Consider the following 20,994-nt stretch of genomic DNA (forward strand, 5'->3'; position numbering starts at 1 on the left):
TGATACATTAAACACTAAAGACTGAAAACCAGAAGAGTTGTGGGATGACATCAAGTGTCGAGGACCGGCCTCGACAAAGGGGTTCAGTTCATGAAGTTGGGAGATCTGGTGGCGACAGAGATAGAGAAAGAATACACACAAAGGCACAAAAAGAGAGAACACGAAACACCCCGAAACCAGAGTGGATGCGACACTGGCGGGCGGACCCTGGACTACCGGCATCGTGGCCCCTGCAGGCAGTAAAGCACCGCCTTGCAAACCTTAACGCATGCCTTGCCAGCTGTAATGCCTCGCATGCCAGTCGTAACGCATGCGGGCTTCGGTCTGCGCCCAGTTTTATTTCGGGGAGGAGCTTTACACAAAGGAAGGTGGGGCTTATTAAGACGGGGTACAGAAGTGAAATGTGATTAATCGTTCAACACAGGACACAATGATTTACAGGAATCAAATTCTAGAACATACATCACAAATTGTCTTGATAATCTAACCTCCTTAATTTTCCAGAAATTCAAGCAAATTTATTATATGGTACTTTTCAGGTTCGAATCCCAGGGCAGCAACTCGGTTTCTCAAGCCTAATTAACATACCTATAGCACCTAATCTCGGATGGGGGAAGGTGAAAAGGATTGAGAGGAGTCCCGCTGTGTCTGCTGCCTGGCCATGTTTTGCAGGAGGAAGCAAGACACCTAGCTGCAGAGTTTGCACCTGGGGTCGAACAGAGAAGGCAGCCACCTATTGTTCTTTAGATAAAACCCCAGAAGTCGCCAATCTACTTCTGAGTTAATTCCTTGGGAGAAACTTGCCCTTGGAACTTCCCAGCTTCGGCTTTAGGAGCAGTTTGTTGTTTAATATTTGTCCATGGGTATCAAGGGCTCATGTATTAAGTTAATATCAAACATAACTAAATAATTTGATAAAGAACAGTTTGGACGAGCGTGCCCAGTGGCCAGAGTCTGTTCCTCAGAGAGATTTGTTCCCAGAACACCTTAAGCACTGCCAATACAGTGGAGACATTGAGAGAGGCACATTAGGAAACCATTTTCTCAGAGGCTACAGTTACAGGGGTTCAAAGCAGAGCAGGAATTAATAGGACTAAAGAGAATTATACAGAGCTAGCCCCACAGTGAGTTCATAAAAGCCAATGAACCCGGAACGTCCGGAGGTTACTTCCTTGAGCCCACAGGGTCTCTGGCCAGCAAGTCTGAGTGCAGCCACATGCTGGATTTTCGTCCATGACACTGGTCCTCAACACCCCAATACCTGCAATCTGCAACGATCAAGAACATATGTGAAGAGAATAAAAAGTCATTAAGAAGACAAGAAAGAAGGAAAAGGTCAAAATGAATGTCAGAAGAGACTCTGAAGCTTGCTTTCCAGTGTAGAGATGCTAGAGAGAATATAGAATGGAAGAATTGAAGAGATCCAAGAGCTGAACAGAAAATTTCAAAGATCATCTGGAGAAGATAAAACCAAATACTATAATAAAATGTGCAAAGATTTGGAATTAGAAAACCAAAAAAGAAAGAACACGGTCAGCATTTCTCAAGCTGGGGGAACTGAAGAAAAAATTCAAGCCTCGACTTTTGTTATTGAAAGATTCTCTGGGCAAATTATTGAATGATGCAGAATGCATCAAGAAAAGATGGAAGGAATACTCAGAGTCATTGTACCAAAAGGAAATGGTTAATGTTCAACCATTTCAAGAGGTACCATATGAACAAGAGCCAATGATACTCAGGGAGGAAGTCCAAAGTGCATTGGAGGAATTGGCAAAGAACAAGGCACCAGGAATTGATGGAATAAAAATTGAAATCTTTCAAGAAAGTGAGGCAGCACAAGAGGTACTCGCTCATCTCTGCCAAGAAATTTGGAAGACAACTATCTGGCCGACTGATTGGAAGAGATCCATATTTGTGCCCATTCCAAAGAGAGGTGACCCAACGGAATGCAGAAATCATCGGACAATCTCTTTGATACCTCAAGCGAGTAAAGTTTTGCTAAAGGTAATACAGAAACGGCTACAATCATACATTGATAGAGAACTTCCAGAGGTTCAAGCTGGATTCAGAAGAGGCCGTGGAACGAGAGATATCATTGCTGATGTCTGATGGATCTTGGCTGAAAGCAGAGAATATCAGAAAGATGGTTTACCTGTGCTTTATTGACTACGCAAAGGCTTTCGATTGTGTGGCTCGTGACAAGCTATGGACAACATTGCGAAGTATGAGTATTCCAGAACACTTAATTGTACTTCTGAGAAATCTGTACCAAGAAGCAGTTGTTCGAACAGAGCATGGGAACACTGAATGTTTTAAAATTGGGAAAGGTGTGAGACAGGGTTGTATTCTTTCACCATACTTATTCAACCTGTTTGCTGAGCAAATAATACGAGAAGCTGGGTTCTATGAAAAAGAACTTGGCGTCAGGAATGGAGGAAGACTCATTAACAACCTGTGATATGCAGATGATACAACCTTGCTTGCTGAAAGTTAAGGGACTTGAAACATGTACTGATGAAGATCAAGGAACACAGCCTTTGGTATGGATTGCATCTCAATGTCAGGAAAAGAAAAATCCTCACCACTGGACCAAGTGTTGAAGAGCAAGGATGTCAGCTTGAGGACTAAGGTGCGCCTGATCCAAACCATGGTATTTTCAATAACCTCATATGGATGCGAGGGTTGGACAGTGAATAAGGAAGATGTAGAAGAATTGATGCCTTTGAATTGTGGTGTTGAAGGAAAATACTAAAAGTACCATGGACTGCCAAAAGAACCAATAGATCTGTTTTGGAAGAGGTGCAGCCAGAGTGCTCCTTAGAGGCCAAGATGGCTAAACGTCGTCTCTCATACTTTGGACATGTTGTCAGGAGGGCATAGTCGCTGGAGAAGGATGTCATGCTGGGTAAGATGGAGTGTCGGAGAAAGAGAGGAAGATCCCCAACGATACAGATCAGCCAGGTGGCATCATTGATGGCATCAAGTGTGACAGTGGTAGTGAGATTGGCCCAGGATTGGACAGTGTTTCTTTCTGCTGTGCATGGGGTCGCTATGAGTCGGTTCCGACTCGATGGCACCTGACAACAACAAAAACAACAACAATGAAGGTATTGTACCAGATTGTCTCTGAAGAACTTCAACATTGTTGTTGTTTGTAGGTACCATGGAGGCGGTTCCAACTCATAGTGACCCTACACAAGGTTTCTGAGGCTGTAAATCTTTATGGGAGCAGAACGCCTCATCTTTCTCCTGTGCAACCCCTGGTAGTTTCGAACTGCTGACCTTGAGGTTGGCAGCCTGACTCATAACCACTATGCTACCAGAGCTCCTTAGGACTCATGTATTACATATAGAGCATCAAAACTGATCTTAATAAAACCTAAATTTGACTGTTATTTCCTTGCATAAGTCTCAATGTCTCTTCCTTACCTATAAAGTTCAAGTCGCTAAATCAAAGTGGCATTCGGTCCCTACTTTATTTCTTGGACTATTTTGTAATTTAAACTTTACTCAAAAGAAATACCTAATTCCCCAAATCTGTAGCATTACATTCCCCTGCATACGTCTGCAGTGTTCTCTGCCTCCAGTGGCCTCTAATATAATTGCAGCTTCACCCCAGAGGGTCTTGAAGTGTCCGTTTAGGCATCACTTTTTTTCAGAAAGAATCTGACATATAAAAGTTGATACGGACATTGACAAATAATGGCAATGGTGACAACAGCTAACATTTATTGAGTATTTACTTGATATTAGGCAATATGCTTAGAACTTAGTAAATGTTATCTCATTTAATCCTTTAAAAAAAAACAAAACCTGAGGTGGGTACTATTGTCCCATTTTACAGATGAGGAAACAGGTTTAGAGAGATGAAGTAGCTTGCCCAAGGGCACACATCTTATGAAGCAAGGCCCTGGAAGAGGTGGGAGGAGATGGGTCAAGGTCATTTGGAGGAGTTAACCTCAGACAAGAGGAGGGACAACTCATCATCTGAGACTGGAGGATAGAAGGTAAAGATGGATGTGGATAGAAATAAGCTTTTGCACAGGGATAAAGGTAGTGAGAGACATTCTGCCAGGTGCCCTGGCAGATGACCAGTTCATCAAAATTAGGCAAAAATGTTGAGAGTGAAGAGGTTTGAGATTGTATATGAGGCTAAAACATTGGAATCGTGTTTTAAGGGAGAAAGTTGTTTTAAGTAAAAGGATTTGTAATGGTACAAACTCCCTATAGTTGTGATTTTTGCTTTGTTTTGTTTTAACGCAGTAGTGCTCAGCCACCTAAATAAAGGACCAAAAAAAGATGATAGTATTGATTCGAGATTGATCGACGGTGATTTTGCTGGGCAGGTGCTGTGGAAGAGTAGGAAGTCTTGAGGAAAGTATAGTGAAAAGTAATAAATGAACTATGCTGGTCAGTGCTGACTATGGAAAGAAAAAAGAAGCCAGCAAGGAACTACGTAACTGACTTTGGAAAACATGAATGGATAAAAAAAAAAAAATGTGGCATACTTTTCATTATTTGTCATTTAAGTAAGTGTGTTTGTCGAAATTCATACGATCACTGGTCCTTTTTACTAGGAGGCTTCAAAAGTTAATAGAAAATGGAATGAGAAGATAACGGATATTTTTCTAAGAAGTTTACTTTTAAATAGCAGATGAAGTTGTAAATATGCTTTGTAATGACACAGTGTTAGACTTACAAAGTATCTTAAAGTCGGCTAGCTGCACTTCTTATTCAGCACTTGCTTTCTTGTAAACAATCCAAATAGGTGGTCATTAAGCAAAATAGATGATTTGGTGTAGGAAAGATTAGCATAAATGCTCTCCTTTTGACAGTGTGTTTTCTTCATGTGTGTTTTGTTTTGTTTTCACCAGCCCTCCTCCGATGTGCAGGATAAGCAGCAGCTCGGTACCTGGAGCCTGAAAGTCACACCTGTCGATTACCTTCTGGGAGTGGCTGACTTAACTGGAGAACTGATGCGCATGTGTATTAACAGTGTGGGCAACGGGGACATTGACACCCCTTTTGAAGTGAGCCAATTTTTACGTCAGGTGTATGATGGGTTTTCATTTATTGGCAACACTGGGCCTTATGAGGTTTCTAAGAAGCTGTACACCTTGAAACAAAGTCTAGCCAAAGTGGAGAATGCTTGTTATGCCTTGAAAGTCAGAGGTTCCGAAATTCCAAAACATATGTTGGCAGATGTGTTTTCAGTTAAAACAGAAATGATTGATCAAGAAGAGGGCATTTCTTAAGTAGCATGGCTTGGTTATTATTACTCTCTTGAGAATGCCTAAGAGAGACCATTTTAACTTGTAAGACTAATTCTAGTATTTCATTTATATAGACGTTTTCAGTTGTACTTATTTTAAATTGTATACAAGCTGTACATAAATTACTTAAATGAATTATTTCTCATATCTTACTCAGAAACAAGTTTGCATATAATGCTTTGTTTGCCGTTTTGCTGGTTAACCTTCATTATTTCTGTGAGGTAAACACGTTTTCCAGTTGCACTTTTGAACATACTTGCTTTCATTTACTCTGTCTGAATTGCAGAGTACTCATATTTAAAGGGAGCCATATATAATTTAAATTGGTGGCTTTGTTTTCTTGACAAGGATTCTTAAATGTACGTCTTGACTTGAGCTTCCTGTTTAAATTTCTTGATATTATTGTGCTAAGCTTCCAAAACAGGTTTATTTCATGAAAAAAGAAGTTAAACATTAATAAGTTGTTACTGTAAGTACCAGTTTTATGAGATATTGTAGTAAGAATTCATATTATATTCTGGCTAACTTTAAGCCATTGGAATTCATGTGACACCGCCTCCAGAAAAATTGCCAGGTTACTAGGGATAATTAGCTGCTTCACGTGTTTTCTGTCCTTTACCCCAAAAGGTCACATGAGGACTTGATCTAACTTGGGTCCACTGGTGTTTGCGCTGAATTATACTTGGAAACAGAACTGAAAGGCTTTTACATTATTTAGCTTTTAGTTTTTGTCATTATATTACATTAGGCATGTTTGGAGGCTTTCTTATTCTAGCATCTGTTAGAAATTACATTTAATTAATTGTGCAGAAATGTTGAGATTTTTGAAAATGCTAAGTTAATTCAAATGTTATAGTTGTTTGTGTTCATTGGTAGTATAAAAAGTTACCAAAGAAAACTTTTTTACCATGTACAGTTCAGCAATAAGACAGTTGTCAGCACAAGTGACAGTAACACAGTGGTCTCTAGTATCTGTCTAGTAAAGCTGGCCCCAGCTGATGAGCCTGTGATGTGTAACTGACTGGAGCATCATACTCCTGGCTGGTAACCAGACACTTCCTTTTGGTATTATGGGTTTTGAAAATCTAGATAATAGATTTTATTTTTGGAAGAATTTGCTTTCTTTGCAAAGGACTGCTTTTGTGAAATGAAAAATTTTCAAAACATCTACCTAAAGAGAAAATAAAACATACATATGCCTACTAAATTAGATTGAATGTTAGTTTTTTGTTTTGAGGGTAGTGGCTTTTTGTTTATTTGTTGCTGTTGTTATTTTAAGCCTTTGTTTTCTTATTCTAAGATGGTGGTGGGGATGTGCTGTCAAGTCAGTTCCGCTTCTTAGCAATTCTATATAGGGTTTCCCAGGTAAACTCCCATTATGCATTGTGGTTTCTTTCTATGACTTGAAGTTATTAAATCTGTAGTGGTAAAATACAATGATATGGGATTGACAGATGTTTTTCAGCTGTTTCAAACTGAAGTTTTTTAAATAAAATATGAAAACACAGAAGTTAAGTGTATTTTTTATCACATTGAGAAATAATGTGTTTTATAAATTTTTGATAAAAACAGGATACCTCTTACAGCCTGGAGTCCTGGTTTGGCGCTGTGGGTTAATGCATGGAATGCAAAGTCAGTTTGAACCCATCAGGTTGTCAGTTCAAGCGTATCACCCACTCTGAGGAAACCCTATACAGGGTCACTTAACAACAACAACAATATAGACTAGGACTTGCTTTGAGATGGTTTACAAATTGTCTAATTCAGCAGTTCAGTGATGTTGTTGTTGTTGTAAGGTGCCGTTGAGTGGGTTCTTTACTCATAGTGACCCATCGTACAACAGAAGAAAACATTGCCCAGCCCTGCGCCATCCTCACAAGTGAGTGTCCTTATGTTCGAACGTATTGTTGCTACTACTTACCAGTCCATGTCAATGGGGTCTTACTTGTTGCTGAGCGTACGCTTTACCAAACAGGGTGTTCTTTTCCAGGAACTAGCCCTTGCTGACAATATGTCCTAAGTATAAGAGACAAAGTCTCGCCATCATTGCTTGCGAGGAGCAGTCTGGCTGTACTTCTTCCAGCAGATTAGTTCTGGCAGACCATGATACTTCTGCTAATCTGTGCCAACACCATGATACAAATTTATCGATTCTTCTCCGGTCTTCCTTACTCATTGCTCAGCTTCTCCATGCTTGTTGTTTGGTGCCGTACAGTCAGTTCTGACTCATAACAACCATGCATATGCGAAAATACCATGGCTTGCTCAAGTCACCTTAGTGCTCACAGCGACATGAACATTGATTGTGGGTCCAAGTCAAATGAAATCTTTGACAACTTTAGCCTTTTCTCTATTTAACATGATGTTCGTTGTTGGTCCAGGAGTGAAGTTTTTGGATTTGTTTTTTTTTTACATTGTGGTGCAGTCCATACCGAAGGCTGTATTCTATGATTTTTGTCAGTCAGTGCTTCAAATCCTGTTCGTTTGGAGCAAGTAAAAAGACGACGTCATGTGCACATATCACAAGTTGTTAATGAATCTTCCTCTAGTCCTGATGCCACACTCTTCTTCATATAACGCTTTTGCTCAGAATGCAGAGTGAACAAGCACGGTGAAAGGCTACAACCCTGCACGCACACTCCGTGCCTAATTTTAAACTGTTCAGTATCCCACTGCTCTGCCTGAATGCCTGCCTCATGAACACAATTATGGGTAGTTCTTCAGTGCTTGGACCTCAGTCCTACCCAGGCTAGGTTCTCTCTGACATCTGAAAGTGGTCGAGAAATAGGGGTCGAATTGTGACACTCAATAAAATACTCAAAATGAGGTATCAAAAGCAGACTTAGGGAATTCCTGCAGCTGAACACAGTCTGTGCCCTGGATTGGAGAGAAACTGCTGTGAAGGACATCTTTGGGATATTTGGCAGAATTGAGGCCTGGACTGCGGTAGATACTTTTCCATGGTTCCTGAAGAGAATGTTGCTTCTCTTAAACTTAGGATGTGTTTAAGGGTAAAAGGTCAACATGTCTGCTGTCTCCTCTTCACTGGTTCAGCAATATTAGCAACAGTATACTGATAGTGTCGCTTAACACCCATGATGCACTCTGTAAGACAGGGTAGTAAGTGATTTTTGGACGTTGTGTGAACACGACTTTATGCACAGGTGGTCCTTGTGCACTCTGTGGTTAAGTCCCAGTAAGCCTACTACATGAAAACCTTACGGGAACCTGCTGGACGGAGCCAGAGACTTGTCGACACTGGACACAGGCCAGTACTGGCAGTTGATTGTGACTTTGCTCACATCTGGGTACCTGTGGGCGTCAAGTACATAAGAGGCAGAGAGAGGTGGCCCTGGAGAGGAGGAAGTGCCGGGCACGTGGCTGTGTGTGGCAGCCTTGGCTGGCGCTGCCGCTACCGCAGCCTTGCTGGCATAACCCTGTCCTGATCACTCAGCCACCAGCTCCTGAAATGAGGCACCATGTCAGGTACTGCCCTGTGCCAGGGTGAAAGGTTGCGTGGCTGCTGGTGGGGTGAGTGAAACCAGGTGGAGGTGGGGGCCAAGGAGCTGCAGGGATTGGGATATGTCTTGGGAACCCTGCTGCTAGTTCACTCTGAGGGTTTGGGGACATTAAAGCCTTGACGTGGAAATAATAGACAGCTACTTTCTCTAAGAAAAGGGACCCTGGTTGTGTCTGTGATCAGACGCTGCCAGAGTGGAGTGCACTTCAAGGGAGTACACAAGTCTAGCCCAAACCAGTGGGGCATGTGGGGTAGCAAGTGGAGCCTTTGTACCGTTCTTCCAACCTTCCTGGAAAGCTTTACAGTTGTTCAAAATGAAATGTTACATTGAGGAAAACAACCCTGGTTTAGGGAGGCAGAAAAGGCCTGGGTTCAAGGAATAAAGGGTAGCAGTCAAGTGAGAGCATGGAGGAACTGGGCACTCTCAAAGTGGATGGTCTGTACTGTAAATGTATCTGGAGGGGTGTGGGAGCAGATATGGACATGCAAAAATCCAAGGCAGCACATAGCTGCTTCATGTATGCTGTAATTCCATTTCTGTGTCTCTGACCTACATATTTCATGGTAACAGCAAATAAACTCAAGTGTATGTGTATCACATCTTTGCTTATTTATCATCTCTGTGTGTCTCTGCCCTGGGATCTACGTGCAGTTCTGTGGGGTAGCAAGAGAAGAGCCCTGACATGGGGATGTCAGTGAGCTCTCTATTTTAGCAAGACTCCTGTGGTTACTCAATGCCACCAAGTCGGTAGTAACCCTGAATATAGCAGTTCAGTGCTGATCCTACACCACCAAACCAGGACTTAAAGGCATGATAAATCTGGGGGGGGGTTGTCTAGTTTCGTTGGCGTATAATTGAGAAACTGTAAAGTATGCATAATCAAAGTGTATAATTGATCAGTTTTGATAAATTTATATGCCCATGAAACTGCAACTATAATCAAGATAAATACTTTCATTAACCCCCAAATTTCCCTTGTTCCCTATAATCCATGTTAGTACTATCTCTATCCCCAGACAACTACTGGTCTGCTTTCTCTCACTGTGTGTTACTAGCACCATGGATTAATGCACCAAACTGCAAAGCCGTTTGAACTCCAAGCTCACAAGCTGCTCCTCGGAATGGGTTACTGTGAGTCGAGACAGACTCCACGGCACTTAACAACAACATGTTACTAAACTTTTCATTGTTAGTGTTTGTTGCTGCATGGTGATAACGTGGAACATGAAAAAGTAAGCTGAGTGAGAGAATGGAACAATAAGAATTTAGAGTATTATGATGGTAAGTCAAAACTGTTAATACTAGAATTCCAGTTTATACATGCATAAGTTTATTCCAAATAAAATGTATTTATGTCTCTGCAAGCAATGGATGGTTGGAGGCAAGTTCTCTCAGTAGATCTTGTTTTAGTCTCAGGGTGCCTTCAAAAAAGAAAAAGAGAGCCTGCACAAAAAGCTGATCCATCCATCAGTCTTTTAAGCAAAGATCAGAGTTAATGTAGATGATTTTCTGAAACGAATCTTAACTGCAGATAAATTCAGGATATACCAATACAATCCAGAGTACAAGGCCCAATCAAAACTGGCCTCTGTTGTTATTGTTAGGTGCCATCTAGTCGGTACCAACTCATAGCGACCCTATGCATAACAGAATGAAACACTGCCCAGTCCTGGGCCAACCTCACAATTGTTGCCACACTTGAGCTCATTGATAATGCCACTTTGTCAATCCATCTTGCTGGGGGTCTTACTCTTTTTTCTGACCCTCCACCATACCAAACATGATATCCTTCTCCAGCGACTGTTCCCTCCTGACAATATGTCCAAAGTATCAGAGACGACGTTTGGCCATCCTGGCCTCCAAGGAGCTCTGTGGCTGAACTTCTTCCAACACAGATCTATTGGTTCTTTTGGCAGCCCATGGCACTTTCAATATTCTCCAACACTATAACTCAAAGGCATCAATTCTATGGTCTTATTCACTGTCTAGCTTTCACATGCATCTGAGGTTACTGAAACTACCATAGCTTGGGTTAGGCACAATTTAGTCCTCAAGCTGACATCTTTGCTCTTCAACACTTTAAAAAGTTCTTGTGCAGCAGATTTGTCTAATGCAATACGTCGTTTGATTTCTTGACTGCTGCTTCCATGAGTGTTGATAGTTGATCCAAGAAGAATGAAGTCCTTGTCAACTGCAATCTTTTCTCCATTGGTAAGAATGTTGTTTATTGGAATGTTGGGATTTACTGGGTCAGCTAAATTCAAGGCAAACAATTCTATTGAACATTCAGGGAAAAAAAGGTCACACCAGTTTTACTCAAATAGTCAATATAGAAAGGATGAAATACTTTCTAATTCGTTTTAAGAAGGAAGTATAACTCCAATATCAAAACTGGGCAGAGCTGTCACTAAAAAACAAAACAAAACTGTAGGCCAATATCCCTTATGAACAGAGATAAAAAATCTCAACAAAATCCTACCCAATAGACTCTTAACATATTTGAAAAAAAAATAAATAAATAACCTAGTGGGATTCTTACCAGATATGCAAGAAAGACTCAACATGTTTTTTGTAAAATGATTAAAGCCAAATGTACTTACTTCCTGTCCACAAAGCACAGAAATAGATATCTAGGTGCTTTCTACTTCTATTCCAAATCAAAAGTTTGCAGCAGCACTTGATCCACACACACATCCTCCATGGTGACTCATTTTGCAAGTAAGGAAAAGATAACGTTTTGCTGACCTATGGCACTGTTGGTTAATGAGCTGGACTCCAAAGTCGCTTTGAACTGCAGGGCCAGTAGTTGAAGCTCACCAGCTGTTCCAAGGAAACCCTATACATGGTCGCTATGGGTTGGAATTCAATAGCACATAATAACAATGGACTTTCCGCTGTTTCTTGACTTGAGATCCTTCTCTACTCGCTTCCAGTCAAGCTAGTATGGTTTGCAAAAAGGAGGGAAAATCCACCACCCATAGCTATTGCCCCTGACTTGGCAACCTCTGTAATACGGAGTCTGCACCGTCCAGTGATAACCTCCACTAAGCAGCTGGGTGGCCAGGCTGTACTTTACAGCAGAGGGCCCAGATGCTTGCCTGAACAGCTTGCACAACCATGGCTGCTGCTTAGCAAATTCTGCGAAGTCAAGTGACTCAAAATTTCCCTTGATGCTTCCTTGACGACACTAGCACTTCAGCGAGCTCGTTTTGAGGTGACACCTGTAAGCTCAAATGCATTGTTGCAAGCAGCAACAATGTGGCTTCCGGCACATGGGGCAGATGTATCCATCCCCTCAGCTGGAGTCTGGGTGTACGCTCTAGGATAAGCACTGGACCGCAAGGTCAGTGGTTCAAACTCAGAAACTCGATACAGGGTTGCTATGAGTCAGAACCGACTCAACAGCACTTGACAACAACAGCTGCAGTGAAAGAGGGCGGGGCTGGCTCTCGGCTTCTCCCTGTCCCTCCATGCTGCGGCCCTTCTTCCCCACCCCGGGTTTAAAATCATAGCAGCACTTTTCTAGTAGTTCTAAAGATCAGAAGTCTGACATAGTGCTCACTGGGCTAAAATCAAGGGGTCAAGCAAGGCTACATTCCTTCTGGAAGAATCCATTTTCTTGTCTTTTTCAACTTCTAGAGGTTTGTTGCATTCCCTGATTCATGGCTCCCTTCTCCATCTTTAAAGCCAGCAACATCATATTTCATATTCTTCTAGAGCAGCATCTGAGAATGGTCCATGGTTAGAGACAAAGAGGTTTGTATTCAGCAACACAGCAATCAAATGTCCATCTGTGGGCTCTGACTGTGGGTGACGTATTTGACAGTTCATCAAATTCATGCTGATGCCAACTGCCAGGGACAGACCAGACCCATTACTAACTTTGGAGAACTGGAATCACTGGCTACGTTCCATGGCGTGCCATTTGACCATCACCTCGTGGCCCTGAAGAACGTCGCTGCCTTCTTTCTGCAGTGGCTGCAGAATCAGCGTGGGACCGCATCCAGCACCGTAACATCAGGAGACTGGACATGGACAACTGAGGCAGAAGGCTCAACACCTTCCACCTGGAGCAGGGCACTAGCTGGCTACAGAGCCACTTTCTGCATGAGCAGGTGCGGGACATCAAGGAATATGATCCACCTGCCAAAGCTGGGTACCTAGGATGTCTGCCTGGATGACAGTGACAAAGCGAACTGCTTTGTAGCTAGCGGTGAGTTCCGCCACAGAGCGAGGCTATTTTGAGTACAGGCTTGTGCGGAGCAAGCTGGAAAGATTGGACTTTGCAATGGAAGTAGTATCTCTGTGTCTAGGACCTGGCGAAGGGTATCCCTATCCCGGCGGGGGCAGAGGGCAATAAGAAGCAGAGGCTTCGATAGCCCTGCCCAGCCTGGACCCCACCCTGGAGTAGGCTCTGAAACAGGTCTGCCAGGCTCAGGAAGCTTTGCTTGAGACTTTTCTACTAGAATGGCTGAAGCCTCCCTCCGCCAGTCCAGTGACCACTGCGGGCTAAGCAGAGGAAGGGGCAGTGACTAAACCTAGATTAAGTCAGACTCTGAAAGTGCCCAGATGGCCCGAGTGGACTCATGACCCTAGTCTTTTCTTTTCTTTTCTTTTCTTTTCATCTTGTCCCAATCTCATGGGTGGCAGGCCTGGAACACCTCCTATTTTTCAAGGCCTCACTTGGCCAAGACTCTGGACAGCAGCTTCTAGGTCGAGCTCCTGCCCACCTCAGGAGTGACACAGTCACCAAGGACAAGATCCTGGAGACGGTGATGACTTCATCTTACCCATCATCAAGCAAGAAGCAAGGACTGGTGCGATGCACCCTGGAGCGACAGCAGGGCCTGGCGCTGCTGGTGCTGGGTGCATGCTTCTACATAGGTGGCACCCACGATGTACTGCACTGGGTGTGCTGTGTGAGCTGCCAGCCACTCCACGTGGCCAGTCACCATCATCCCGAAGCCTTGGGTGAGTTCCACGGTACATGCAGAGTGATGTTTCCAGAGTGGCGTGCAGCAGATGAAGGGTTCGTGCTGCTGCAGTGTTGGAATGCCTGGGGTTCAGGACCTGCATCCTGTGCAGAGACATCCGTGCTGCATGCCAAATGGCCCACACCATCTGCTCTTCTACCAGCTGCTCGTGCACTGCTGTGGCCACTCTTGCTGCCCGGCGAGGGTGAAGAGGACACTGTAAAGTCCCTGGAACAGGCCTGGCAGGTATTAGTGATCTCCTGGCACAGCTGTGGTGAGCACAGCCCTCGGTAGGTCCTTCTCTGCCTCAAGCAGATGTTCACAGTCACCTGCACAGAGAAGCCAGCATGGTGTAACACTCATGTAAGAGTTCGTGGATGACATTGTCCAGAACCTCAGCAATGACAGTGTGACAAATTACAAGATGCTGATTGCCATTAGCAGGATGATCAACTGGCTGCCCCGGCCCCGGGGCAAGAACACTGACAGGTGGATCCTTCCACTGCTGAAGGGGTTCAGCGTCTTGTTCAAGGTTTCCTTTGCCGAAATTGAGGTTTTCTCCAAGCTACTGTACCACCTTGTCCAGGAAGCTGCTGTATCTGTTCTCAAGTACTTGTTCCTGACTTTCCACACATAAGGCCTTTCACCTGCTCCTTTCTGATATTCCTCCCTCCATTTTTCTCAAGGGAGATTTCAACTTGGGGACCAGGTACCTAGAGTAGCTGGCAGAGTTGGTCCACAGCATGGTGTTCTGGTTCCCAATCTTGTATGAGCCCATCAGGGAGGCCATCTAGGACCTCCCTGTTCCCAGTGAAAATGTTATTAGGAAGCTGCTTCTGCCGCTGGCTCATGATCAAATCACATGTGGGCAAGATTGGTCTTGGGCAACACGTGCTATGAGAACAGCATCATTCAGCCATTGTTGATGGCTTCTGACTTCAGACCCGGTGTCCTCCATTTGACTGAGAACAATTCATAGCTTTTCACGACCAATTTGTCAGTGGCTTGCCATTCCCCCAGAGAACCTCCTTTTTGTTTCCTGGATATGCTGGTCTGATCCTGGCACCTAGCAAGACTGCCCAGAGTACCTGAAGAACCTGCTGGATCAACTACATGAGGAGGAGGTAAGGATCTGCCAAAAGCTCAAGCGCTTCAGCTCACTCTCCCCATCTGAGGACAATCCTAGCTCAAGTTCAATCTCTGTGGAGAAAAGATTCAAAAGCAAGATTGTGACTCATATGCTGTACCTACTGCCTGCATGTCTACACCAGGGAGGAGGTCTTCACAGACCTCTTCCTTGTTTCTTCCCGTTGAGCACTTTCGCTGCCACCACCTGGTTCAGTGATGCTCCCGCAGAAGAGGTTCGAGCCCAGGATCGCTCACCACCACCCCAATTCCAGATCCCAAACCAGAAGTGTCCTTGAAAACAAAGAAGCACTGCATCACAGGGGGACACCTCTCCCATTATCTTAGACATCATTGGCCTAGGTTTGGAGAGAACTCTAGGGCACAGTAAGGAGGAGCAGGTGGACAAGGAGAAGGTAGGGGAGGAGCAAGCAGAGAAGGATAAAGAAATGGGAAAGGATGAGGGAGAAGGGGTAGAAGGAAAAGGAGGCAGATAACGAGAAGGTAGGGGACAGAAAGATGGGGCTTTCTGCTCCCGTAAAGATTTACCGAGTTGGAAACCCTGTGCAGGGTCACTATGAGTCGGAACCAACGCCACGGTACTTAACCACAACAACAATGAATGCAGTGTAGACTTTTGCCTATGAATGAAATGACTAAAAGTTCCAGCCAGAATGGAAGGATTCTTCATACCAAAGAACAAGTTTGTTTTCTCAGTGTACTGGTTTGATAGGGATGAGAAATACAGAGATTGGCTATCAAAAATGGTGGGGTGGGGTGGGGGGGCTACAAAGGCATGAAGTGGCTGGCTTACAAGCTTTCATGAGCGTGCTTAATTGATGAATGAGGGAGGTAAGATAGAATCCCCACTGAATAGGTTCCCTTTTTCCCAGGTGAATCTGGTGAAAAGGGGTGGGGGATGACAGTGATAGGATTTTATGAGTCAGATGTGATTAATTGTTAGCAGGATTAATTGTGATTGTCACAACTATAGAAAGGGGGGAGTAGGTAATCTTTCATATCAGGAACAGACGATCCCAGGACCATCAAGAAGGAAGAGCATGAGTGGAGCATGAGAACCCTATCTAGAAAAGCAGAGACAGTAGCTGTGGGCCTGAGGTGCGCAGGAGGCTGGCTGGAAGAATGTGCCCTTTGGACATTTATATAAATATATTTTTTTGTTTTGTAAGTGTGCATCACATATTTTTGCCTTGTTCCTTTGTGGAATATAAGATGTAAGTGGGGAGCCACAGGGAGGAAGTAGAATAAATGTTGCAGGGAGGGGATTGTAATTATTGAGATTTTCTGAGTGTATAGCTGATGATCTTGTCAAACCTTTACCCAACTCACAACAGAAAGTTTTTAAACAAAAAAAATACAGCTTCAGAAATCCTATAGAGGCTCACTATGAGTCAGAACCGAGTCAATGGCACTTAACAATGGCAATCAGGATCAGCCATACCATTCACTACAGAACACCCTACTTTACCTGTGGATCCAGAGGCATGAGGAGCCCAAAGGGACAGTGGGCATTCTTAACTTTATTTCCACGGATACCACATGTCTTTGTCAGTTTGTAGTACTCAGGTGACTTCCATGTTGATGTGGTGCTGAAAGCTATGCCATTGGTTTTTCAAATACCAGCAGGGTAACCCATGGTGGTCAGGTTTCAATGTAGCTTCCAGACTAAGAACAAACTAGGATGTAAAAATAAGCAGTCCACTTATGAGGGATTAGCCCTGAAAACCTTATTAATAGCAGCAAAACATTGGAAGACACTCAAAATACAGTTGAATAAAAGCTGACTTCTCCAAGTCAACCTTAATGATGTGGATGAAGTAAAGCTTTCATGACCTTCATTTGCTCATGAAGCACAACTCAAAATGAGAAGAAATGGTGTAAACATCCACTGATAACTGGTATGTGGAATGTAGGAAGTATGAATCTAGAGAACTGGAAGTCTTTAAACGGAATACATACTGATCAATATCCTCGCCACTACTGAGCTGAAATGGGCAGACACTGGCCGTTTTGAATCACGCAATTATTGGTGAAAACCAAGGCTCCAAGAATAATGGAATAGCAATGGAAAGGCTTCAACAAACTGATGCAGAGGTAGAAGCACGCACCAATCTATGCCAAAAAATTTGGAGGACAGCTAGCTGTCCAACCTACTGGAAGAGATCCATATTTGTGCCCATTTCAAAGAAAGATGATCCAACAGAATGTGGAAGTTAGTGAACAATGACATTAATATCCACCACTGATTTGTCAGTTTGTCATAGTGTGGAGGCTTGTGTGTTGTTGTGATGTTGGAGGCTATGCCACTGGTATTTTGAGTATCAGCAGGATCAGCCACGGTGGACAGGTCTTGGCTGAGCTGCCAGACGAAGATAGGTGAGGAAGAAGGACTACTTCTGAACATTTTTTGTTAGTGTTGTTAACTTCCATTGTTATTAACTGCCATTGAGCCAGTTCGGACTCAGAGCAACCCTGTATAGGCTGTTTGAGGAGCAGCTGGTGGGTTTGAACTGCTGACCTTGTGCTTCACAGTCCAGTGCTGACCCTACAGCACCACACCAGGTGTCTGAACGTTTAGCCACTGAGAACCTTATGAATACGACTAGAACACCACCAGATAGTGCCAGAATATTTAATATTAAAACATTACGAATAGCACCAGAATATTGTCAGAAGATGAGCCCCTAATGTTGGAAAACACTCCAAATATGTTTGGGAAAGAGCTGTCTCTTTAAAGCAAAGTTGACCATGATGATGTAAATGGAGTAAAGCCTTCAGGACCTCATTTGCGTAGGGGGCAGGACTCAAAATAAGAAGAAACAGTTGTAAACATCACTGATCATTGGAACATGGAATGTAGAAAATAGGAATCTAGGAAAATTGGAAATTGTCTAAAATGAAATGAAATACATAAAAGATCGATGTGCCAGGCATTTGTGAATCGAAATGAATTGCTATTGGCCATTTTAAATCTGACAAACACTTTTTTTACTATGCTGGGAATGACAAAGAGGAATGACATCAAATTCTTCATCAAAAAGAACATTTCAAGATCTATCTTGAAGTATAATACTGTCTGTGATAGGATAATACCCATATGCCTACAAAGAAGACTAGTTAATACCACTATTATTCAAATTTATGCATCAAGCACTAAAGCCAGTGATGATGAAATTGAAGAATTCTACCAATAGTTTGAGATTGTTCAAACATGAAATCAAGATATAATGATTAAAAAAAAAAAGATGTATTTATAATTACTGGTGATTGGAATGCTAAGGTTGGAAACCAAGAGGAAGGATCGGTAGATGGAAAATATGGCCTTGGTGATAGAAATGATGCTGAAGATCACACAATAGAACTCTGCAATACCAGTGACTTATTCATTGCAAATACCTTTTATAAAAAACATAAAAGACAGCTATACACATGGACCTCACCAGATGGAATACAGAGCAATCAAACTGATTATATCTGTGGGAAGAGATGGTGGAAAAACTCCCATATAATCAGCCAAAATAAGGTCAAGGTCAGAGTGTGAAACAGATCATCAATTGCTCAGATGCAAGTTCAGGCTGAAGCTAAAAAAAAAAGGTCCACAAGAGCCAAAATATGACCTTGAATATATCCCACCTGAATTTAGAGAAGAGATTTGATGAATTAAACACTAATGACCACAAAGACCAAAAGACTTATGGGGTGACATCAAGAACATCATACAGGAAGAAAGAAGACAAAAAAGAGAAGACCAAAAAGGATGTCAGAAGAGATTCTGAAACTTGATATCCATCATAGAGATGCTAAAGCAGAAGAAGAAATGAAGCGGTAAAAGAGCTGAAGAGAACATTTAAAAAGACAGCTTGAGAAAACAATGCCAGACATTATAATGAAATGTGCAAAGGCCTGAAGTTAGAAAACCAGAAGGGTTTGCTAACCAGAAATGCTTAGCATTTCTCAAGCTGAAAGAACTGAAGAAAAAATTCAAGCCTTAACTTGAAATACTGAAGGATTCTATGGGCAAAACTTTGAATGATGCAGAAATCATTTTCAAAAGAAGATATAAGGAATACACAGAGTCACTGTACCAAAAAGAAATGGTTGATGTTCAACCATTTCAAGAGTTAGCATATGATCAAGAGTCAATGGTACTGAGGAAGAATCCAAGGTGCACTGAAGGCACTGACAAAAAATAAGGCTCTGGGAATTGATGCAACACAAATAGAAATCTTTCAACAAACTGATGAAGTACTGGAGGCATCCTCTCATCTATGCCAAGACATTTGGAAGAGAGCTACTTGGACAGCTGATTGAAAGAGATATTTGTGCTCTTTCCATATTTGTGCCCATTCCAAAGAGAAGTGACCCAATGGAATGTGGAAATCATCCAACAGTATCATTAATACCACATGCAGTTAAAATTTTGCTAAAGATTATTTTTAAATGTCTCCAATGGTACATTGACAGGGAACTGCCAGAGTCTCAAGTCAAATTCAAGTGAGAATGTGGAACAAAGGATATCATTGCTGATGTCAGATGGATGTTGGCTGAAAGCAGATGTTTACATGAGCTGTATAGACTATGCAAAGGCTTTCGGCTTTGTGGGTCATGACAAGCTATGAGTAACATTGCAAAGACAGTATATTCCAGAGCACTTCATTGTACTCATGAGGAACCTGTACATAGACCAAGAGGCAGTCGTTCAAACAGAACAAAGAGACACTGACTAGTTTAAAATTAGGAAACTGTGCACCAGAGTTGTAATTGTTCACCATACTTACTTTGTACACTGAACAAATAATCCAAAAAGATGGATTATATGAGGAACATGGCATCAGGATTAGATGATACATCATTGCTTGCTGAAGGAGAAGAGGACTTTGAAGTGCTTGATAAAGATCAAAGACTACAGCCTTCAGTATAGATTACAACTCAATGTAATGAAAATATAAATCCTCACAACTGGATAAATTAATAACATAATAAGTGGAGAAGGAGCTCTGGTAGCATTGTTGTTGTTGTTAAGTGCCGTGGAGTCGGTTCCGACTTATAGCGACCCTGCACAGGGTTTCCGAGGCTGTAAATCTATACGGGAGCAGAACGCCTCATCTTTCTCCCGTGGAACCGCTGGTAGTTTCGAACTGTTGACCTTGCGGCTCACAGCCCAATTCGTAACCACTATGCTACCAGAGCATAGCGGTTACAAATCGGACTGCTCATATTTCTTGTGGGTAAATACCAAGTAGAGGAATTGCTGGATCATAAGGTATTTCTATTTCCAATCTTCTGAGTAAGCTCCATATTGCTTTCCAGAGTGGTTGGACCATTTTGCAATCCCACCAACAATGTAGGAGGGTCCTAATCTCTCCGCCAGCATTTATTGTCCTCTACTTTTTTTTTTTAATCTTTGCTGGTGTGAGATGATATCTTGTTGTTGTTGTTGTGTTTAAATGTTTATTGTGAATTATGTGATAGTTTACATGGAAGAACATTAACTTTACATTCATCCTATCATATATCGTTTCATTGCCATGGTTACAATCCCTTCCATGAATCATCAACCAACCAAAGGATATACCCTGCAAACCTGCCCCCCATTCTTCAGCACACAGCCCCTCTCCCTCTCTAGGTCTAGAGTCCCCAGCCGCTCCATCTCTCCAAGTCATTGTCTCTGCTTCCATCTCTGGCATCACTGCTTCTCTGGGTAGGGTCCCGCACTCCTCTCTTCTCCCTTGATGTTTCCAGGACCTCCACTCCTGGACTGCAAAATCAGTCACTCCCCTCCATTTGCTACAAAATGTCCACCTTTACATTTCCAACCCTCACAGTCAGTCCTGATAACAATTATCCACCATTGTACCACAAGGGACCTATCCCCATCTCCTTTCACTAGAGCTGCCTAGAGAGATTGGATACTTCTCAGTGGAGATTCTACCTTCCTCCCCACCCTCTGGATCTAGGCTCCCTCTTGAAAGGTGGTAAGCCAGTCACTTAATGCCTTTGTAGCTCTTCCATTTTTGGTAGCCAATGTCCAAGTTGCTCATCACTGTGTACTCTCTGTATGAAAGGGGTGGGAATGATCCT

The 20,994-nt window shown here is 42.8% G+C and overlaps 1 protein-coding gene and 1 pseudogene across 1 annotated transcript in view; both read left to right on the forward strand.

Moving 5' to 3' along the window:
* TSNAX (translin-associated factor X) overlaps positions 1-5,255 on the forward strand; it is an 86,480-nt gene extending 81,225 nt beyond the window's left edge. Inside the window, exon 6 of the mRNA XM_006874167.1 lies at positions 4,875-5,255. Within this exon, the coding sequence (XP_006874229.1) occupies positions 4,875-5,255 (381 nt within the window). The remainder of the gene's footprint in view (positions 1-4,874) is intronic.
* Positions 5,256-8,752: 3,497 nt separating this feature from the next.
* Positions 8,753-15,389, forward strand: LOC102829400 (annotated as a pseudogene).
* Positions 15,390-20,994: the final 5,605 nt, after the last annotated feature.

The sequence above is a fragment of the Chrysochloris asiatica genome, unplaced genomic scaffold, assembly GCF_000296735.1.
Source record: "Chrysochloris asiatica unplaced genomic scaffold, ChrAsi1.0 scaffold00265, whole genome shotgun sequence".
Classification (NCBI taxonomy): domain Eukaryota; kingdom Metazoa; phylum Chordata; class Mammalia; order Afrosoricida; family Chrysochloridae; genus Chrysochloris; species Chrysochloris asiatica.